Raw genomic sequence first — 23350 nt, 5'->3', positions numbered from 1 at the left:
TTCCAAATAGGCAGATTGAGGCCTTGGAATCAACCGAAAAAAGTGGTGCTTCGTTGCGTGGAGTAGGCAGATTGAGACCATGAAATCCGATCCTATCAATGAACGAATAAACACCATATCTCTTCCCCCTTCTCTTGATAATGGCTCCAAAGTGGGAGCCGAAACGTCGAGAATTTCCAACGCGGTATATATAAATATATATAACGAAGTCTTTGCTAAAATTATATTATGAGCGTTTTCTTATTGGGACCATGGCAATTGACGTATTGACTTAACTTCAGAGAAGGTCAAACCGTCCTACTCGTGGAATCTCTCTCTCTCTCTTTGTATAGTCGTGCAGAAAGTATAGTCGTCTATTTGTGTATAAAGACTATTATTCCCTCGAACGATTACAATTTCCTTCGGTTCGTGTGGTGATTTTAATTCTCGTAAATAATAGCCATCATTATATACATTAAATACTATTCTAGCGTATATCACGTAAAAATCATTCCTTATATTATAACTGCTAATTGAATTTACGAAATAGTCCCACCTCTAAGCTGTAACCTAAAATTTCTTGTCAGTTGACGTTTCGTATTGTAGTTTGAGTGTTGACGTAGAAGAACTTACTCATCGTATTGAAAATCATTCGTATTTTTGGAGATTGTTATCTAAATACAAAATAGTAGTAACGAGCTTTAAAAGTAAGTGATTAATCTTGTTTCGGTTAAGTCGAGTCAAGCAGTATTAACAATTTATTTTTATTCGAATTCGAAAGGTGTGGCTTAATTTACCGGCTAATATATCTAGTTAAATTATTATTGTGCTTAATTACTTGATAATTTTTTTATCGTTTGACTATTAGTTAGGTAAACTTATATTATTCTTTATTTGTAGAAGTGACAACAAAATGAGTTATCCTGGATACCCATATCAACAGGTGAGTCAAAAGTGAAAGTGTAATTTACTTTGTGGTTTATTACGTAAAAATAGAAACTGATTCAGGTGATTTCATTACATTGATTTATGGAGCATACTGAATAGTAATTTATAAAAATTCAAGATTAAGATTAAAAGTTGTTTACACTAAGTATTGATAACTATTTAATAGATGTTAGAGATCAATTCTTTTATAAATCTCGATATCTAATATTCATAAAAAGTATATTTTCTTATTAATAGAATATTATTTCTTCGAAACTTAATGTCGATTGTTGTGGACAAATATGTAATTATTCAGGTCTTTTGCTGTTGGCTTATGGTTGTAACTGATACTTTTTGCCTTCTCTATGGCGACCAATGTTTTAGTACTTCGAAATTAAGAAATATAAATGAATTACAGTAAAAAAAAATAATAAACGAGAATGTTTAATTCACCACAAATGACTAAAAGTTTGATGTTACAAAAATGCTTCAATCAGCTAATCAGATTTGTTGTCTGTGTGTTTGTGGTCTTCAAGATGTTAGTTGCCATTATAGGGGAATAAAAAATTGACAACTCACCTAAGGTCAAATCAAATGAGCTGATGGATTAAAGTACTTTAACATCTTGTATGATAAATATGTGGACGACATTGTCATGCATTAGGATGATACTGACCTAGGGGATAACGTGACACCCTAAAATGTCTTCTATGTATCGGTTCACCGGTAAATTCCCCCACTCCAACACCAGTATCAATGAAAACCAACTCTGTTTTTGCTACCATTAAAATGCCCGTTCAACTAATCAAGAAACCTCCTCCAAAAGCCAAGTCTTCTTTTATGCAACACTGAGCGTCCCCTAGGTCTTATGTAGAATCGTCTATCGCTACCATGCAGGCACATTCTACTTTCGTCTAAGAGGAGAACGAGGTTCCGTTGTTGACGTGTTTGGCAAATAGTAGACGAGCTGCTCGTATCCATTTGGGGCCAGTAGCTACCCTTTTTGGCTCAAGATTAGCTGCCCTAAGTCTTTTATGGCTATCCAGCCACCAGCCTGATTTCTCAGCGATGTCCTGACAATGAATCGCAACCGCGTCTCCCCAACCCAGTCTCTTGGTAACGACGGTTAATTCTGGAAACAACAGAATGACTCATCTTCAGCGCACTCGCCACTACTCCCTGACTCCGGCCTTGTCGCAGTAGGGTGACCTCTTGAACAGCTTTCTCACTTGTTGTGTCCATTTTCAGGTTGACGTTTGGTGGGTAACTGATAGTGGTGGCTGAGATAGAAATTATAAATTTTCTATAGAGAGGAAGGTTCATCGGAATTGGCCCTGATATAGGCGCTGCTCCTCTGCAGGGCTGAGGCTGTGGTGTTAGGTTTGTGATTACGCTGCTTTAGGCTGAACAAAGAAAAAAGAGCAACGTGGATTTAAAAAGAAGAAGAAAAGGGAGCTCTAGCCTAAAAAATAAACAGCTCTTTCCAGGTTTAGGGATGATGATTTTTTCATGGGTGGCTAGCGGGTACAGCTGCGGCTGAATCATTTCCTACCGTCGGCCATTTGGCTGGTGATCCGGTTCACCAGAATAGAGGAAACTTCATAAAACTAATAGTGGTGGGTCAGGTAGATAACCTTTTTTAAGGGTCAGTTAAAAGAGTGGTTGCAGATCATAACATATTCTTGGACAATGTGAGCAAGAAAAATTACAATACTTTATATAATTTTGAAGCTTGCAGCGATGTCGGCCGAGTCGATTTTTTTGCTCACAAGTGTAAAGAATGCTACTTTATGGTACATTAATCCACTTCAAAGTAATTTTTTTTCATTTTGCTTACCTGTAACCTTTATTGTATTATATGTTTTGGGTTATCTAGTTTAATTTTATTTTTTGATATCATCTAATATACTTTACATAGTAATTCAATTAGGTAGATTACATTACATTAGTCAACACGGAATAAAAGGGCGAAACAAGGACAAAAACATATTTTTATTGCCGTAATTAGCTTATCATTTAATAAAAGTATAATATTTTACTTTTACTTTTCAGGGTGCAATTTTTCTATGTTTATTTAGGTCTATAAATGAACTTTGGAAACTAAAATAATACAAACTATAGATTTTCATAAATCAGCTCAAAAATGTTGTTTTTAAATCATTTTGACAACCCAAAATAATTTAAAATCTTGTGGGACCGCGAAAGAGATACGATATATTAAATGCAATCTCGTTTAGAGGTTCAGGATGATATTGTAGTGCAACGAAATGCATTACAACATCAACTTTCTTAAGACTATACGAAATATTGATGATTGTATGCAGGGCCGGATTTAAACTTAATGCCGCTGCTGGGCATCGGAAAAGAATCCGCCCCAATACTGGAATTTTACTTTAACTTTAGTTTATATATTCCATTTTCCAAAATTAAATTGACAAACTTCATCGAAGGAACCTATATACGTTTTTGTAAAACAGACTGTAGATGGCAGCATGCGCTGTTTCAAGTTTATTGTATTAAAAAATATAAGATTTTTCGTTTCAACTGAAATTAATTGTTGCAATCGACATATTATAACATTTTTTTAAGATCCATCGATTGATTAAATTTTATGATTTGAAAAATGCAAAAAATAATTCCGAAATTTTTTCAATTTTTCCAAAAAAAAAATACAATTCCAGAAAATAGAAAAATTAATTATTATTTTAAACGTCCAAGGTCGATTTTCTTGAAAATTGGTAAGTATGATAGTAGTATTTATAACCTTTCTCAAAATCTACTCTGTGCCGAAGGGTGCTTTTACCCTGGAGATGAAAGCCACCCTTTCTTGGAGATGAAAATTTATTTCATTAAAATAATCTCGTAGGTCGATAGATTGACTAATTCCAAGAATTTTTACCTTCTGTTTTCTTAAGTTGGTATTTTTAGAGTTATTAACGATTGAAACAGCTCATTTTTCATTGAAAAAACGCATATTTCCTTACTTACCGGTAGAACCGGAAGTCGGCCATCTTTGAAAATCTTTTAGTTAAAAAGATCGTATCCGAAAACCGGAACGTACATATTTTCATGATTTCACTATAAGTATTTTGCCATATACAAATAGTTTTAACTCGTCGTGGGACATTCTGTATATCAAACTAGCTATAAGATAGAGAAAAAATGTATCTGGTTCGGTATATAATGTAACTAAATTTTTTTGTTTATGTTATAAAACCGTAACAATCTCCAAATTTAACAATAAAAAGGCTTTTTTAAAAAAAACTAACATCAAAATTTAACTTCTCAGGGATCAGCACCGGGAGCACCCCCGTATTCTCACCAACCCCAAGGGGGAGCACCTTCATATCCCCAAATAAACCCCAACAGTTTCGGTTATCCTTCCAATATTCCAATGCAAATGCCACAACCTATGCCTATGCCTGCTTATCCTCCCAGTACAGGTGGATATCCTTCTAGCGGCGGTTATCCCTCAGGTGGAGGATATCCACCAAGTGGTGGCAGCACGTTTCCACCAAGTGGTGGTAGCACGTATCCACCAAGCGGGGGTAGCACGTATCCACCAAGTGCTGCTGGCGCGTATCCACCAAGTGGTGGAGGAGTGTATCCTCCAAATACTTACCCGACAGTACCCTCTACGGGAGGGTATGGGTCACATCCTAATGCTCCTGGTGCTCCTCCCGGTGGACACGGTTATCAAGGATCGCGTGGACCTTATGGTGGTTTTTCATATACCCAGCAAAGTAGCCCACAAGGACATGCTCCTAGTAGACCGAAGGTATTGTGAATACAATTTTTTTTTGTATAAAGACATTATTTATGTTTAATTGGACTATCTGCTAAGAGTTTGTTCATGAGCTGGGTTGGAATCAGTATAGATATTCATAGTTGAAAATTACACTGTTCAGATTGAGAATTAATACACCAAATGCTTTTATATTTTCATATGTTGAAACAATTGAATTTCATTGTTTGTCTCACTATTTGATTTTGGGCTAAATAAGTTTTTAAATATGACATGATTGAAATTAATATTGTAAAACTTGGCAACCACGTAATTGATTCAACAAATAATAAAGATGACAGTTTTTATGAGTGTTAAGGTAAATAGTTAAAGTTTTTATAATAACAAAATTTAATATTTTTTTTTAATATATTTTTTTTCATAAAAGATATAAAAAGTTGATTATTATTTTATTACTAGGAAGATTTTGTCAAATTGTCAACTATGAATTTCTTTAATTGATAATTGATTCTCAAAGTAATATATTAGGTGTGATAAAATATACGGGGAAATTATAATTATACCAGTAAACAACAGGGCCGGATTTAGATTTAGAGGTCTGGAGACATCGAGACCTTTCCAAATAAAATGAACAATTGTTTTCAATAAATATTTTATTGTGAAACCTAGTAGATTCTCTTAGCATTTAACAATATAATCAAGAACGAGGAATATTTGAAATCAAATTTTGGTGTTAACAAACGAATTTCGATTTTTTTCGAGCTCCGAAACTGTTGCTACGGATGCCTCCCCTAAATCCGGCCCTGGCAAGCAATTATCTAAGGAAACATATATTTGAGCTAGTTTATCTCATATTTTGAGACAAGCAGTGTCTGTCGAGTAACCTGAATCTAGAATATTTTATATTGAAAAAAAAAGTGACAAAATTATCTCGAATTGATGAAATCTGTCAAAACTGTTAATGGAAAAATGGAATTGATTTTATTAAGGACGAGGAACGGCGGGGACGTCCTTCGACATCAAAAATAGATGAAAATATATAAAATTCAACGAATTTGAGAAACACTTCGCTATTTGAGAAGTTGGTGAAGAACTAATTTGGTACGAGTTCGTCCAAAGTCACCGAAAAGTTTTTAGCCGCTTAAAGTCTTCCTGTTTCTCCAAATCCATCAGATTTACAATCATGATCTTGCCGAAAATAGAAAATGAGCTGAAAAGCTGAAAGCTCCGATAATTGAGAAAGAATTCAAATTTTATGATATATTTTCAATACAAAAACTCATCGTATTTTTTATCACGCCTCGTACTAAGGTGGTAGAGGTATCCTAATACCTAATTTCCTCACTTAACATATATATTGCTTTTCTATCAAAGAACCGCTAAATCGCTTTTGGGTACCAAAAAAAAAAAATTATAATTTTGAATACGGGGTCTTATGTAAATAGCTTTTATTAATGTCATAAAATAATTTTAAAAATAGTGTTTCCCAATTATATACAAGTTTTATTGCAATAACATTCAAAATAAAATGTTTGAAATAAAAAACAAATTAACTGCACAATTAAAAAAACATTGAATTATATTCATAGATTAAAAAAGATGTTGAGAGATACATTCCTTAAAACCATTTTCATATTCTATAATAGACTATTCGTACAACTAATCACTATTATTTTACTAGTTGTTTAATCCAAATTTTGACTAATTTGACTGTCGAAATTATACATTATATTTTCTTATAGTTGTCATTCTAATGTTCTGTGAAAAAATTTCCAATATGGTGTCTGTAGTAAACACATATATTTACATGGACTACTACTTTGGCCAAGAACGTGGCAAAGCATATGAAAAGACTGACGTCAAAACGATCTTGCACGATCCAAAAGAATCGAAAAGCATTTTTAATACGTTTAGCTCCAAACTTTCCCCTAGAGAAAAAAAATTTTTGGGTGATTTCACACTCTATGTGAGGTGTGGATCCAAGGAAACATAAAGGAAAAATTTATTTGAAATGAAAAGTGCCAGGGAAAGTTTACCGCTAAAACTTTCCCAAGTGCCCCTATGGAACACACACAAGAAACATATTTAGTCGAAATTTATTCACTTCAATTTTCGTAAATATAAATTTTACGTTACAATTCCGAATAAGACAACATTATTTAAAATACAGGATGCACTGTGGTCTGCCACTGTCTAAAACAACGTGTTATTTATTTATTTATGATATTTCTCAATAATGCGATAAAAAATTCGTTCGTCACAACTCACAAATTATTTTGGATCAGAATATAATAATGGCCTCCGTGTTATCTGTTTCCAAATTGAGGTATCGTAAGTTTCCTTTTGCAGCTAAAGCAAAATGTCATTAATAGAAAACACCTGACAAGGCAAAGAAATAGGCCAAACGCCTATGTTTTAGAGAACGGATTTTTTTGGTATATGTTCAGGGGTGTCCCTGAATATAAACCAAGTAGGAGTCATGGAGGGTCGCCGCGTCAGTCGCTTGAAAAAAAAGTTTTATCGTATATCTCACGAATCGCGCATCGTACGACAAAAATAGTGGTAATCATTTTTGTAGATAATAATTTCTGCCACCTTTTTTATTTGGAAATTTCTTTGCATAACGCATAGGTTTTTAATTATAGCGTTCCAAACTTTTTACAATATGGTTTTTGCTAAATATATAATTAACGGTTCATGATAAATTAAATATTGTAAAAAGTTTCGAGTGCTATAATTAAAAATCGCGTTATCTATAAATATAAATCCGTTTCCTATAACTTTGCAAAGAAAGTACCCAGCGCTTGACCTGTGTGAAGTATGTCGTCGATGAAATATATGTGTTTAAAATTGACATCGCTTGTTACAGTCTTCGGAATTGTACCTTCACAGTAACAAATATCGATGATAAAATTTCCCCTGATACAGGAGCAAAGAATTTTTTTAGATTTAATTCAGTGACTCACTTCAAATGTCATAATTGAGAACTTAACGTAGAAGCTCTTTATCAACCGAATATTGTTTTCTCTAGGAATACAATTCCGCTTTTGTAAGAGACGCAGACAAAGCTCTCACTGATGCTGTACATATATTCAAGAACTGTCAAAATTACACCATCTCCAAAACTGATGAGTACATTAAAAGTGGAACGCGTCAAATTGATAAACTTACTAAAAAAATACGGAGATAATATATTGTTTGTATGTGTATTATATAAATAAACTTTATATTAGACGTTTGTATATCAAAAATTAAATATTATATTGCACTTGTTAAAAACAAAATTGCACTAATAAAATGTATTTTTCTAATTATTAAATAAATGTTATAAATAAATAAATAAATTGTCAAGTATTACTCCAGGTGAAATAATTTTTTAATGGTATTATAGTTGGAATAAACTTGAATGTATTGAATGTATGCTCAGGTCATAAATAAATAGGTGGAAGTTACTGCCTATTTAAAAATCAGTGGAAGTGAATTGAGAATGAACAGATAAACTTTTTCCAGAAAAAATTAACTACCTATGCTATTTTAAAAACAGAAAAACTGAATTGAATATTTTAAAATAAATATAGTTTAATAAAACTAAAAACACTTTTTTGAAGCGTATCAAACTAAAAAGTTAATAATAATGATTAAAACCTTAAAACAATGAATGAAAAATACTAGTATTTTTGTTAAAAAAGCATTGGGTGTTAGATGTACGAGATTTATGAAACAACGTGCTTTTTTCATAAAAATACTGGTATCTTTCATTCATATTTCATTATTTTAAAAATTATTTTTCACTTTTAAGTTTTGCTGTGCTTTAGAAACGTATTTTGTAGTTTTTTACGTAACTATATTCATATTCCACTTTTTAGTTTCATGTACTATGAAAACAAATTTTTTTGTTTTATAAAACTAGATTTTTTTGATGCTACCCTCGTATAATGGTTTATCTGCTTATATACAGACTTCTCGTCGAAACGAGCCTTAACGGTGCAGTTGTAACGCTGTCGAACTGCTAAATTTCCTACATGGAGATCGGAGGTTCGAATCCTATGTCCAACGATATTCATATAGATGTAACTCATATAAACGTGTTGAAAAAATTTCAATTGAGTTCAATTGAGTATGGAAAATTATACCAATATTTAAAAATTTAATTTAGGAATGTTTTTGATTATACAAGGTGGCGCAAAAAGAACGCATGAATTTCAAACCAGTATAATTTGATTTATTTTGTTCATTCACTGTTTGTTCTGATCACTTCAAACAGATGGCGTCCTTCCGCGTTGATACACATCGAAAGTCTTTCTTCGAAGTCTTCAATTACTTTTGACAATATCTCGTTCAGAGCTGGAGCGCGCCGCCTAGTGGAGTGGCGAAGACTTTGAAGAACCGACGCCCTAACCTACAAAACAACCAGTTCCCGTTACTCCCACTTCCACTACTCAACTCAAATTCATGCATTCTTTTTGCGCCATCCGTTATTATTATATTAAATATACTTACTAGCCTCCTGTACAGAGGTATATATGACACTTCTTGAATTTACCAGAGAATTTACATCGACCTTTGTGAAATCGTGTATCAGATAGTTATTTTGGCCGAATTTACATCTCAAATTATCATGCTGAGAAACATAATATTTGCTAGCAATATGTAAATTTCTTATCTGGTTGAGCAGGTTTACCTGCTTGACATTCAAACCCGTTTAAGATAATAAGAAATAAGAAAATATTTAGAATGAGGTCAAAGAGGAATGATTCAAGTAAGTAGTCTATTAAGAACGCAAATGAGAAACTAGGGACCAAAGAAAAGCAAGTTTTAAGAATAAGCATGTGGCACATGATTATTTTAAAAGGAAACAACAAAAACTAACAAACTATTGATAAAATATAAGGTTACATTACTAACAAATTTTCTATTAACAAAAATTTGCAATTTCCTATTGTTATCAATCCATAAATCGATAATTTAAAAAATGTTATTATCACTAAATATTATCATATATTCGTTAGATAAAAAATAGTTTTGAATATAATTTCACCATACTGTTAGTAATAAATTAATATTCTTATTAGTAAAAATTGTCGCTTCATTTATTGTGTAGTCAAGCTTTAAGTGCGATAAGTTGCTTAAAACAAAATGGTGATACCAACAATTTTTGTAAAAAATAATTTATTTGTTTCGATTTTTTTATAGAAAACTCCAACTGTTAGACCCGCCAACCCCTTCAATCCAACAGAAGATGCTCAAGTACTGAGGAAAGCTATGAAAGGTTTCGGAACCGATGAGAAAGCCATTATCAATGTCTTGGCTAGACGAACTAATGAACAGAGACTACAGATTGCTATGCAATTCAAAACTTTGTTCGGAAAGGTGAGTAAAAAGCAAATGTAGGTACTGGTTAGTCAAAGTAAGAGGATCATATCTTAAAATTATTGTTTCAAACTCCTATACTGATAATTTCTTCTTTCACCAGTGTTTTTTTTAATTATTTATTTATTTTTAATTAATTAAGTCTTCTTCTATTTCCTTTCCACATTTCATTATACACCAAGTTGGTTTTAGACATTTTCTTTTCAATTTTGATCTTACAATTTTTTCCTACATTTTTTTCAATGTTTCTAGTGAGATTATTTCCTGTATTCCAGGTTTTTTATTCTAACCAATCGCTTTATATGTTAATTATCTTTCTATCTTTTATAATTTTCATCTTAATTGCTCTTTACAATGATATCTTTCTCCTTATTCGATTACCATCAACTACGTGTACGCAGTCAAATGCTTTAGGGACATCCATATCTTATTACTAATATATTTTGTTCCTATCTAAGGTTAGATATATAAAGTAGTCTATGAGTTCTTATAGTAAATAGAGTGCTTTCGCAAAATATTTATGCTCGTGTCAATGACAAGTTTCAACTTGCTGCTTCGATCTATTTTAATATGGAGGCTGTTTATGGTGACTTGGTTAAAGTTTTTTCGCTAGAGTCGAGAATCATTAGATGACCCACGTGTGGGAGGTCCTGTGACGGTGACTACTCTAGAAAATATTAGTGGAAAATATTGCTCTAAATGACTAGCGCCTAAACACATAAGAAATTGCAGCACAGACCGCAATTTCTGGATCTCTCGTGAGCATTCAAATATGACAAAAATTAGTGCAAGGTGGAGTGCAAAAGTCGAGTCGAGTAGAATGTGGTGAGCAATTTTTAGAGCTTTACCGCGAGGACCATGAAAGAATATAATCTGATCAAAAGTAATAGGTAGAGAAACTATGATCTCTTAATATGACCCGACATCCATAAGAGATTCCATGGAGTGGCGGCATCGAAAAGGAGAGCCCGTACTAAAAAAAGCAATAAGCAGAAATCAATTACATCCGTGAATGCATATTACTCTAACTTAAAAAGTGGGATTGCGTCAAAAAATTATGGAAAATAGACGCGGCCAAATCATCCGAGATGTGAGCTTGCTTCATGACAGTGCTCCAGTCCCCAAAACTTCTCAAAGATACTATTCACGAATGAGGAATCACAGAGATTGAACAACCACCATATAGCCCTGATTTCGCCCAGTACGACTATTTTATGTTCGCAAAGCGGAAAGCCGAGTTAAGGGGTAAAAAATTAAACAGCGACGATGATATTAAACAGCAGTTTTGACATTTTGACTTTAATTTATGACTATTAATATGCAAAATTTTGAAATCAATGAAATTTAAAATACAATTCTTTTATCCAGGATCTAATAAAAGATTTGAAAAGTGAATTAACCGGCAATTTCGAAAATCTGATTGTCGCCATGATGACACCTCTTCCTGAATTTTATGCCAAAGAACTTCATGACGCAATGAGTGGTGCTGGTACCGACGAGGATGTTCTTATTGAGGTTCTTTGTACTATGTCTAATCGTGAGATTATGGTCATCAGAGAGGCATATCATAAATGTAAGTTAATACTCAAAAATAAGTTAGAAAAAGCAATCTATTTATAGAAAGAGAGATATAAATGTTATGCGTTCGATTGGAATTTGGATATTTTTTTTATCTCGAGTTTTTTGTCTAAATTTATTCCATTATTTATAATTTCAGTGATGATCATATCCCTCTAGGGATGAATTTAGTGTTGCTTAGTGTTTTTTGAGAGTGTATATCAACGTTTGTGTTCTTTGCAGTATATTATAGATCCTTAGAAAGCGATCTAAAAGGAGACACAGGTGGTACTTTCAAACGTCTTATGGTATCTTTATGCAATGCTTATAGAGACGAAAGCATGATAACCGATCAACAAAGAGCCTTACAAGATGCTCAAGCTTTATTACAAGCTGGAGAACTCCGTCTAGGTACCGACGAATCCACTTTTAATATGGTACTTTGTCAAAGAAACTATGCTCAGCTACAATTGATTTTCCAAGAGTATGCTCGTATCACTGGACATGATATAGAAAAAGCTATTAAGAATGAGTTCTCAGGAGACTCAGAAGATGCTCTCTTAGCTATAGTTAGATCTATTAAGAACCAATCTGCATTTTTCGCAAAGAGACTGAATAAAAGCATGAAAGGCTTGGGTACTAACGATAGACAATTAATAAGATTGGTAGTTGTTAGGAGTGAGATTGATATGGAGGAAATTAAGAGAGAATATCAAGCTAAATATGGGGAATCTTTGGCTGACGCCATTAAGGTAAAATTTTAAAAATCTGATTACATTTTAATAATCAATTATATTTTTAGGGTGATTGCTCTGGAGACTACAAGAAATGTTTATTGGCTCTCATTGGAGAATACTAATTATGGAACTAAAGATAGTTATCGAAATCAGTATATGTTCTTAATTTCATAATATAAAACTATTTTTTGATGTATTTAAAATATTTTTATAATGTTCTTCTCAATTTATATAGATGATATCCTCTCCTAGCAAACTAGAGATACTAGATGTGATTTTACTCCTATCTAATCTATTTTGATCCTAATGGAACTAGCTTTTTGAAGAGAAACATCTTCAGAAGAAATTTCGGTTGCTGGAATTGCGATGATATGTAGAATTTTTACCCATTAATCCCCCTTGCATCTTAACTCTATAACAGAATCACCAGAGGGTATTACTTCATCATACTGCTTGGACTTATCTTTCTTTATTCACTAGATTTATTTTTATTTATTATCTTTGTCACCATATCAGATAGGGTTTTTCTCGCTAAGTAGCATATTATGAACAATATTTGTTATATGTTACTCTACGTTACTTCTAGCATCGTGGAATAAGCAAAAAAGTATCTTTCCACTAAGGATGTTAAAATAATGAATAGCGTGGATAGTTTTTATATTTATTAACTTCTATATAAGAAAATGTTCAAAGACACTATCATTTGTCTAAAAAGTGCTCTCTGGCCATGACTTCTGACGTCTGGCGTTGTTTGTTGCTTGCTTCGTTCATCTCGTTCACCCTCCTAGCTGTCACGTATTGTTAGTTTGTTTTTCTCGCGCACAGGACAGAGAACATAGACAATGATGAATAGAGTTGCTTCAATAAGTATCTGAGAATCAACAAAGGACAATAAAGACAAATTGGTGAGCATTTCAAAATGGTAAAAATAAACCATGAAACATCCACATCCTGTGAGTAGCTGTGTCAGATGATAATTTATACATCCATGTTTTCTGTTGATCCAAATTTTAATATTAGAAAATAATCTTTTTGTTCAGCTACCTTTATCTGATATACTGTTCTATCATCTTTAGTACCTTTCCGCGGATACATATTTTTGGTTATATCATGTCCATCATCTGTCAGGCTTCTCTCCCAACAGTTTTGGAACTCTTCATCGTCGTTAGGCTCAAGACCAACGCATTCCTCGTGATACCGAGTTAAACATTTTGAACACATTCGCATATCAAGTTGGTCTTCTGTTTCATAAGCTGCACATAACCATGACTCCTGTGTAACTTGATTAAACTCGGACTGTGGGATCGAACTTCGTTGTTTGGAAGTTGACGGAACTGAAAGTTTTGAAGTTGGATATTCCCTAGCTGCTTGGCCATGTCTCTTCGTGAAAAGGTTTTTCGTTACTTGCTGAGCTTTATAATTTAATGCCTTCCGCCTAACCCTAGTTTCTCCAACATTCTTTCCTTCGGTAGGAGTATTTCCTGAAAAGACGTATTCATTGTTTTAGTTGGAGAAGATTGTTGAGGAATTGGTTTGCTTCTAATTAAAGTCGCTAGTGGGACATTTTCGTCGTTTGAACTCGAAAGACTTTCATTTATTTCATGGGGTATTACTAAAGAAGGTGCGAATGCGGCATCAGGTATTACGTCAGGATTTAGAGGAAACAATCCTGAGGCTCTAAACCCGCTCACAATATTTTTCGGCGACATATACTTGGGCCAAACACGGGAAAATATTATGTTGAACCTACTCTTGCTCAGACTTCTTTGTGGGAAGGTATTCCAGTATCTTAAAAGTTCCTGGTCCTAGTTTGCTTCAAAAGAGCGAAATACAGCCTTATCCAATGGCTGGAGCTTGTGCGTTGTATTTGAAGGCAAACAGAATAAAGTGATACCAAGAGACTCTGCTATTTCAGCAATGGTAAAATGTAAATGGCTTGTAGCTCCATCAAACACAAGCAGTGTAGACCCGTTCGATTGATACTGAGCAAAATGTCTTTGAAGAGTTGTGTAGTTATAGAGCCTTTAGGTGCCATTTCTGCCAGAGTTCCGTGAGGCAAATTATCGCAAAATTCTGGTTTTAAGCGTTTTCCTCAAAACAATATAATAGGTGGAATGGAACTCATTGTTGATGGTGTATGGTGAGGCGGCAGCTTTCTCGTATATGTTGTATATATTTTGGGGTTTATCCTTAATATTCAATGTTGTCATAAGTTCGGTTATCTTGGTGAAGGTAGTCGCTCACAACCACCTTGTGTTTCTGAGCACGGGCAGGATTCATAGGCTGTGCCTTGCGAACGGACAAATTGTCATTTATTTTTAAAAACAAAACAAGCTGATTTTCTTCATTAAAGTTATTTGGTTGAGATCACAATATCGAAACATTTGATGTCGCACAAGTTTGGGAGTGAGAGGCAATCCAATTTGAGAGTATCGCTTAATCCGGACAGCTGCTACTGCTTGTTCAAGTTAGTCTAGAGACCAATGCTTGCGCAGGTTTTTGCAAATCTTCCCCATCTCAAATCTAAAGCAAACAAAAGGAAAACCCAGATATATAGATATAACCTAACTAGTTACAACACGCAAACACGAGGCGTCTAAAGGTTGCTTATACAATGGTATGTGGAGGGGCATATACGCAGTTGCCTACTGATGTCAGACTGTGAATAAATACTTTACTTTTTGTGCTAGCGATTTTGGGCCATACTACCCGCTGGGCCATATTTACCTCTACTACCTTATCACACATTTTAGTTGTAATTGTACATTGTCCACTGTTTTTTCTCTTCGATAGAATAAATTTAAGTATTAGATTATTTAAATTTCTTCCATATCAAGGAATAAAACAACATTCCTTCTTCAGCATCATCCGATTCTGATTCAGAACTTGAATTTAATAACAACGATTATTTTGTTCGATTATCGAAGACATATTTTGATCTCTGCTAGTCGAGAACTGCCAATTAAATCCAAAACCCACCATTTCCTACTTGAAAACGGTTCCCCATGAAGCAGATATAGCATGTAAGAGTCGTGTCACGCTACCTCACATGTGCTATACGTGTCCCAATTTGCCCCTTATCTAATTGTTCAATTCTTTTATGAATTCATTTTACCCTGGAGGTTGATTGTTTCACATATTTCTGATTATCAATTGCTTCATTGTACCATTAAAATTTGAAGTTACTTTTATATAAATCTGATTCCTCATACTGTAAACACTTTTTTCCCAAAATGTGAAATATTAAAAAAACTGCAGCCGAAATTTCAATGACATTTTTTTTATTTGAATCTCAGTGTAATTTGAATCATCCATGATTTATATGTTTTGTTTGTGATTTTTATGTTAAAACTTTTATTATATTTTTGTGTCATACCAACTGTATTTCGAAATATTGTTTTTATATGTAATTTAATAAATGTTAAGCATTGAAAATGTATTTTGTTTCATTGAGCATATCCTAATTCACAAGTACATTACAAGACCTACCTCCACAGGAATGGATGCTCTGCCATCAATTTGGATTCCGACAAAAACATTCAACAGTGCAACAGGTCCACCGACTCCCCCAAAAAATAAACAAAGTCCTGGAAAACCAAGAATACTGCTCTACTGTTTTCCTCGATAGACTTTTGATAAAGTGCGGTATCAAGGGCTGCTATACAATATTAAAAGAACTTTACCCGCTAACTACTACCCACTTCTTAAATCTTACTTAAAACAGAACCTTCCAAACAAAAGTTAATGAGGAAACTTTTTACTGTGCAAGAGGGGTGCCCAGGGTAGCGTATTAGGCCTGCTACTTTACATACTGTATATATCAGATTTACCAGAGACACAGAATACGATAATGAGACAACAGGAACTTTTGCATACCACAAACAGCATCAAAAAATGTCAATAGTGGATGCTCTAGATGGACATAATAAAGTTTGGCTTGGTAATAAAACTATTGAACCTACTGATTGGAGATGGGTTAAAAAATGAAGTGGAAAGTATTAAAAATGTATTCATATTCTTCCCTGTTATATAAAATAAAATATTAATGTAAAAAAATAATCTCGTAAATAATTTTTTCATTTATTTGTCATAAGAGATGATTTATAGGGGTTGAACATTTCAAGTACTCAAAAAGGATAAAAAAAGTAAATTTGAAATAAATAAATCAAACAGTTTGAACGATTTGGAATGCATATTTTCGAAGAAAATTATGTCTAAAGTGGAAAAATCATTTTCGAAATTTAAAAAAATTTCTATATTCTAAATTGTATAAGTACGTTTGTATGGGGGATTATTTATAGGGGTTAAAAATTACAAATACACAATATTCAAGTCAAAACAGATAACAACGGACGAATTACATCCAGCAGGGCTGAAAAATTATAAATATTTTATTGAAGTATTAAACAATTCTTATTCAAACCTTAGAAGGTAGTTTTTTAAGATAAGGGTGAGTCAAGTCAAATGTTCAGTGATCTTGTGGAATGGTTTATCTATTGCGAATTGTATCTAATATATATCCTCTAGTTTATTGGTAGTGAATGTGATGCAATTATGAAAAAATCTGATCTGTTGGTTATGTTCATTCACACATAGTAAAACTTGTTTCAAAATCTTTTTGGCAACTTTGGTTTGTCATTAAGTTGATTACTTTTTTGAATAATCAAAACAACAGTCATATTTACAAATAATGTCAATTATAGAGGGGAGCAAAGTCAAAATAGATCATATTTTCTTTCTCAAAAACTCACCAACATCTAAAATTACTTTCTAATGCTAATCAGAGAAAAGTAGTAGGATATTATGAAAACCGATTTATTGCTTTTTCAATAATTTTGTCTTTATTATTTTCTACAAAATCTCCGTGAACACTTAACACAGAGACCCAAAACTCTTTCTTCAGGCATGGTTGTCTGTAACTAAGTTTTTACCCAACGGGGGATGCTGAAAGATCTTTCTATGGTAGTTGTGGTAGGAGCTAAAGCTAAAAACATATTTAATGTCTGGGAAGAACTAAGAAGTTATCTATTAACTCAGTATGTTCAATCTGTTCGAGGTTAATTTTCTCCAAGTTTCAGCTTCAACTTCCAAACTTTCGATTTTCAATGCTTCTGAGATCGTCTGGATTTGTAAGTCAAGTTTTTTAGCACAAAATTAAGTTTGACATAAATAATATAAGCAAAATATGATACACATGATTAGCAAACATTGAACTTGTGAGGGATGGTTGCTTAAAATCACCAAGCAATAAGAAAAATAATAAATACGGACATTTATCTAATCTTCAGTGGGTATTTTAGTTTATCAGTCAATGTCTAGGGAGAGGGAGCAATTTTAAAATGTTTCCGAATTCATTCGAAAATGGTCTATGCTCTTCGGATGTACGTCCACTTCGTTTTATTCATTTTCAAAAATATCTGCAAACGCACAAATTAAAGCTACTACTCTTTCTATTTTCGAATCTTTCGTGAATACAAAAACAACACATGAATAAAAACAAATGTAGAATAAAATCGCTTAATGATAAGCATGGGAACGTCATACGGAACGCTAAAAGTCAATACATTCTGAGAACTCTTTCAAGATTCGGAGCAATCCATATAACTAGCGAACACGTTCCATCCTTTTATCATTTTTTTTGTTTTACAGTGTATTACCGTCCACTAGAAGAAGATCTGAGAAGTGACACTTCAGGAACATTCAAAAGAATGATGGTTTCATTATGCTGCGCAAACAGAGATGAAAGCATGATGGTGGATCATCAAGCGGCTGCAGCAGACGCCCAGGCTTTACTTTCAGCAGGCGAACTACGGCTTGGTACCGACGAATCCGCTTTCAATGCTATTTTGTGCCAAAGAAACTACGCCCAGTTGGGACTTATATTTCAAGAGTACGAAAAGTTATCTGGTAAGTTGAAAATTTGAATACTGTTTATGTATATTTATAATATTTTCCAATTTATAGGAACGGACATCGAACAAACAATCAAAGGGGAATTCTCTGGTGATTCTGAAGAAGGTTTTCTGGCCATTATACGCGCCATAAAAGATCAACCAACCTTCTTTGCCAGACAGTTACATCATGCTGTTTCCGGTATGGGTACAGATGATAGAAAATTAGTCCGTAACATAATTACAAGATGTGAAATTGATATGGAAGAAATCAAAAGGGCCTATGAAGCTAAATACGGGGAGTCTTTAGGAGAGGCTATAAAAGTAAGTGAATAATTTTTTAAATATTCATGCTTATGAGTTAGAAATTTTAATCAAAATTTTATTTTGTTTAAGCAATTCCACAGCAATTTGTATTCTATTTATTCTGGCTATAAGGTTGGTTCATTGCTCCTGTGGAGAATTTCTCCATTCGGTATCTTATTGACATTTTTTTTTAATTCTGCATTTTCTCTGTTTTTTTTTGTATTGATGATGAGGCCTCATCACGAGCCACCGTGTTTGGCTGGTTTTCCTAATTCAATCGTGGTCGCACTTAGCTACAGGATGAATTTCGTGATTGTAAAAAAGATTTGTTCGCGTTGGATACCATATAATTTGACAATCGCTCAAAAAAGCTCGTGCGGCTTGGTGCAAAAACTGCTGAAAACTTCGATAGTAGCGCTTCAAAAAACGTCTATAAGATCATGACAGATGACGAATTATGGATTCATGCATACGAACCCAAACTAAACAACCATCGACTGGATGGGTCTTTAAAGACGAGCCAAATCCAACAAAAGTAGTTCACGCACAAAGCACTTCGAAGCAAATGTTTTATCGGAATAACTGGACATATCGCCACTGTTCCATTAGAGAAACGCAGAACGGTCGTTTTTGAATGGTACAGCAGCATTTTTTTGCCAAAAATAATTGAAAAAAAATAAGGGAAATCAATCGCAGAAGATGAATCATACTCCACCACGTCAATGCGAGCTTTCACACATCAGTTCAAACAAAATTTTTTTGAATTTTTGAACAGTCAAACTATCGAATTGATGGATCTTTGTTTGGCACCCAATGATTTATTCTTTTTCCCGCATATCAAAAATTAATTGCGAGGTCAACGTTTTTCTACATCTGAAGAGGCGATTGATGCTTTCAAATCACATATTTTGGAGGTATCTCAATCGACATGGAAAAAATAACTTAGACAACTGATTTAAACCAAGCATATCTGTATTGATCTTGATGGAGAATATGTTGCTTATAAGATTGGTTAATTCGTCCAGTGGGATATTTCTCCATTAGGTATCTTTCAAGTCCACTTGTTAACTTTGTTTTAAATTTTCATTTTCTTTAGGTTTTGCTTTTGTAGTGTTTATTAAACTTTTATGATTTGGAGATCTTGGTGTAGTACTCTAGTCACATGTCATAGAACATCTATTAATACCCTAGTTAACCTAAAACTTTACTTGAATCACCTATAACTAGATACCATAGATCCATATTGGAATGATTACTGTCTGTTATAATGATATTTTGTTCTCTAATGACAAACTTTCTTAATTGAATACACTTTTAATTGTTTCTTTGAGGGATTTCGTGTTTAAATTTGCAGTTATAAGCGTTGGAGTAGAGTGAAGTCCCCAAAATGTCATATGAATAAAATATTTTCATTAGAGGCGGTCCTGTTTCATGCACATTGTTAAAATATTGTTTCTAATATCGACGAAAAGAATAAGAAAAATCGAATAATTCAAAATTTAATATCGTTTTATAGAAAGTACCGGGTGGGTAACTGAGAACGGCCGTCGGCCATATCTCTGGAAAGGATTATATTAGTTTCAGAAAAGAAATTATAACAAAAATGACCACGTGAAACAAGTGGAAATTTTCAGCAAAATTTTATAAAATTCGCCTAATTAAGTAGTACTTTAAATACGATAATAGTATTCTTGAACAAATTCTGCGCATTTTTCATTTCACAACTTTTAGTCTCTTCAAATCATTTTTGAGTCGATTTCCAATTTACATCGGGCGTGCGCCAACTCTTGATTATAATACCCGCCATAAAATCAAAAATTATACGACTCAGGATTTTAATTATGAAATGAAAAACAAGTATTTAAAAGTACCGTCCATGTAAAATGTTTTTTAAATAAGTTACATTTATTTCTGATCCAAATGTAATTATTTATTAGTTAAATTAGTGTCCAATAAAAAATATTCTCCTCGGTCAGTTTTTAAAAGATCTGTATTTATAAAATTGTGAATTTAGGTTTGACAACCTAACCTAACAAAAAGGATTCTATGTTTTAATTTTTGGATTTTCCAACTTTACAAAGCGGATTGGGCATTAAATTCCAGATAATACTCTTAATAAATTCGTCACGAGTTGGATTATGTACTCGGACTACCTTTTCGTTTATCTGAAATATTACAAATCTCTTGATTGAAATGAAAACAATCACAATTTTGGATCAACCTACGATTTTTGATTTAATATTTAATAAAAGATTTTTGATATGAAATTTTTTTCAACTCACTCTGTATTGAAGTAGTAAATATCGTTTTTTATTTCAGGATGATGCTTCCGGCGATTACAAGAAATGCCTACTTGCTTTGATTGGAGAATATTAAGCTTGCCAAATTTTTTTCTAAATAATTTTGAGAACACCTTCTAAAGATATTTCCTATTACAACGAAAATATTCTATTACCAGTAAATATTTTAAGAAAAAAATGGTGTTTGAAATCTTGTTATTTGAATTTGTTCTTAGATTTTTTCATGCAATGTTTTAGTAGATATCTTAAATAATACCAAAAATATATAGAATATATAAAAAAGTTGATAATCCATTTCACATTTATATCAACGCAATTTTTTTCATTCTGTGTCTATAAATAAGAAATTGTTCACTCAAGAATCATCTTCCTAATTTTGTCGTATAGAAAATCTGTCTTAGTTTTAATGTTAATTGTCTGGTCAAAATGCAAAGTCTTCTTTGAACATTATACAAAAATTTGTCACTATTTTTTTAAATATACTACAAGACTTTGAAAAAAAATTTCTATTTAGCCAAGTGGCTAAAGATGAAATTTAAATTTATTAAAACTCATTTATAGACAATTAAAAATATTTCTCTAAAATTAAAATTCATAATTTAATATAAATAAAGTGAGTAGTAGCTGTAATTATCATCTCTTAGCTCTAGCCATAGTAAATTCTAAATTTTAATAATAGAGACAAAATGTAAAAGTACATTTTTATGTAAAATTGAAACTTTTTTGTAACTATGTTTCCAAAATTTATAAAAATATTTTTGACTCCTATCTGGAAGATTATTGCAAAAAGTTTTCAAAAATCTATTTGGGAGACGTGGAAGTAACTTATATTTAACATTCAGGTAATCCAAAATTCGCAATTGAGAACGTATTATTACCCTAAAAGAGATTTAGACTTTACAAAGTCAACCGATGACTTATATCATTTTTATTTTGCTAGAGCTTTTGAGATACTGTTTGAGCGAAAACAAGTATAATAATAAAAATTGTTATGAATTACTTACTATCAAGAGCACTATAACTCACTCTTATATTTTAAAATTAAATAGCCCATATTGCAATTTATAGTTTTATTAATTTGTCACTATGATATTCCTAAAACTTGTTGTACGAATGCCAAATGTCTCGATTATATAATGTACCTCTCATCTTCTGTATTAATTGTGGTTTTGCAGATTATATAGAAAATTTATATTTATATCATGTATTTATGGCGTAAATAAAGTATATGAAAGTTAGTGTGTTATTTTTGTTACTTTGCCAACATTTCCATTTCGGACTGTACGATCGAATCAGTCAGCACCAGTGAACCATAATAAACAAGATATTTCTGGTTTCATCAAACGCTAATGGAGTTATCGAAACATATTAAGCACCCAATTTACAAGAGTTCATAATTGAGGGGAGAGAATAGAGGACATTAATATTTCCCCAGCAGATTCTTAATTCAAATAATTAATAAATTAATCAAATTAATAAAAACGCTAATGGACTTATAGAAACATATTTATTACACAATTTACAAGAGTTCATTATGGAGAATGAAAAGTAGAGGATATTAATATAATACCTGTGCGAATTATTAATTTAATTAAATAATAAAATTGATAATATAATTGATAAGAACTCTAATAGACTTATCGAAACATATTAAGCACTCGATTTACAAGAGTTCATGATGGAGGGTAGAGAGTAGAGGATATTAATTTGGTACCCTAGCGAATTATTAATTCAAAAAATAAATAAATTAATCGAATTAATAAAAACGTTAATGGACTTATAGAAACATATTTAGCAGACAATTTACAAGAGTTCATAATTGTGAGTAATTCTAATAATTAATAAATTAATAAAACAATAAAATCGCTACTAAAATATCACTTAATTATAGCAAAATTATTTTTTTAAGTGTGAGGAAAATGTTGATAAAAAGACAAAAGAGTTGTAGGATGAACTCGTGGAAGACTTTCATGTCTGTATCCTCTTTCATTCTCGATTCGAAGTTATTGTCTTTCTGGGACAATCTTTGTTATATTTCTAATAATATCATCTTCGATTCAAAGCTATTGGGTATCTGGGACAATCTTTATATATAACTATTACGTTGTCCTATATAAATGAAAAATATTGTAACTCAGATACAAAAAAAGGAGAAATCTATCATACAAAAATTGTAAAAACTAATTTATACCACCTGTGATTAGTGGGCGTTATATTTTAATTGAATGCGTCTTCTCACCTACGAAATGTCAGTAATTTTCCTCTATTACTTTCCTCTGTATAATAAGATAAATGTGAAGATTTGACAGTCACCTAATTTCGCAGTTTTTGGTTTACAAACATTTCGTGGAGCGTAAAATAAAAATGTTTAACATTAATTCGAAACAACACAGCAACAGTGTAGAGACAGGTGCAGAAAAGTATTTTTAGACTATATAAAATTCAGAGTTTTATTTCATTCGGTTGTGGGATATGCAAGAGTGAATTTTGAAAGCTCAGATTTGTATTATTTCAGTGGACTGTTACAGTCCAATTCAT

At 32.4% G+C, this 23350-nt stretch overlaps 1 protein-coding gene across 3 annotated transcripts; it reads left to right on the top strand.

The window, feature by feature from the left end:
- Window positions 1-317: 317 nt before the first annotated feature.
- On the top strand, window positions 318-22050 carry LOC130901825 (annexin B11-like). 3 transcript variants are annotated; one of them, XM_057813443.1, is made up of 8 exons: window positions 318-686; window positions 880-922; window positions 4196-4684; window positions 9845-10021; window positions 11390-11594; window positions 17965-18222; window positions 18280-18530; window positions 20832-22050. In XM_057813443.1, exons 2-8 carry the CDS (start codon window positions 893-895, stop codon window positions 20886-20888), a joined length of 1467 nt encoding a protein of 488 aa, XP_057669426.1. In that variant the 5' UTR covers window positions 318-686; window positions 880-892; the 3' UTR covers window positions 20889-22050. The 3 variants fall into 3 exon arrangements, with proteins under 3 accessions (XP_057669426.1, XP_057669427.1, XP_057669428.1); XM_057813444.1 differs by lacking the exons at window positions 17965-18222; window positions 18280-18530; window positions 20832-22050 and adding exons at window positions 11822-12330; window positions 12381-12511 and having other exon boundaries at window positions 332-686; XM_057813445.1 differs by lacking the exons at window positions 4196-4684; window positions 17965-18222; window positions 18280-18530; window positions 20832-22050 and adding exons at window positions 11822-12330; window positions 12381-12511 and having other exon boundaries at window positions 374-686.
- The last annotated feature ends 1300 nt before the right edge of the window (window positions 22051-23350 follow it).

Source organism: Diorhabda carinulata, chromosome X, assembly GCF_026250575.1.
Source record: "Diorhabda carinulata isolate Delta chromosome X, icDioCari1.1, whole genome shotgun sequence".
NCBI lineage: Eukaryota > Metazoa > Arthropoda > Insecta > Coleoptera > Chrysomelidae > Diorhabda > Diorhabda carinulata.
The sequence above is the reverse complement of the archived record's forward strand: the minus strand, read 5'-3'. Positions and strand labels throughout refer to the sequence as shown.

What these genes read in the sequence shown, in the direction of transcription:
- LOC130901825 (XM_057813443.1), top strand. Translation starts at nt 893, where the DNA reads ATGAGTTATCCTGGATACCCATATCAACAG. An exon ending in CAGAGAGGCATATCATAAAT is followed by an intron (nt 11,595 to 17,964) that starts GTAAGTTAATAC and finishes TTTGTTTTACAG; the next exon opens with TGTATTACCGTCCACTAGAA. An exon ending in AGAGTACGAAAAGTTATCTG is followed by an intron (nt 18,223 to 18,279) that starts GTAAGTTGAAAA and finishes TCCAATTTATAG; the next exon opens with GAACGGACATCGAACAAACA.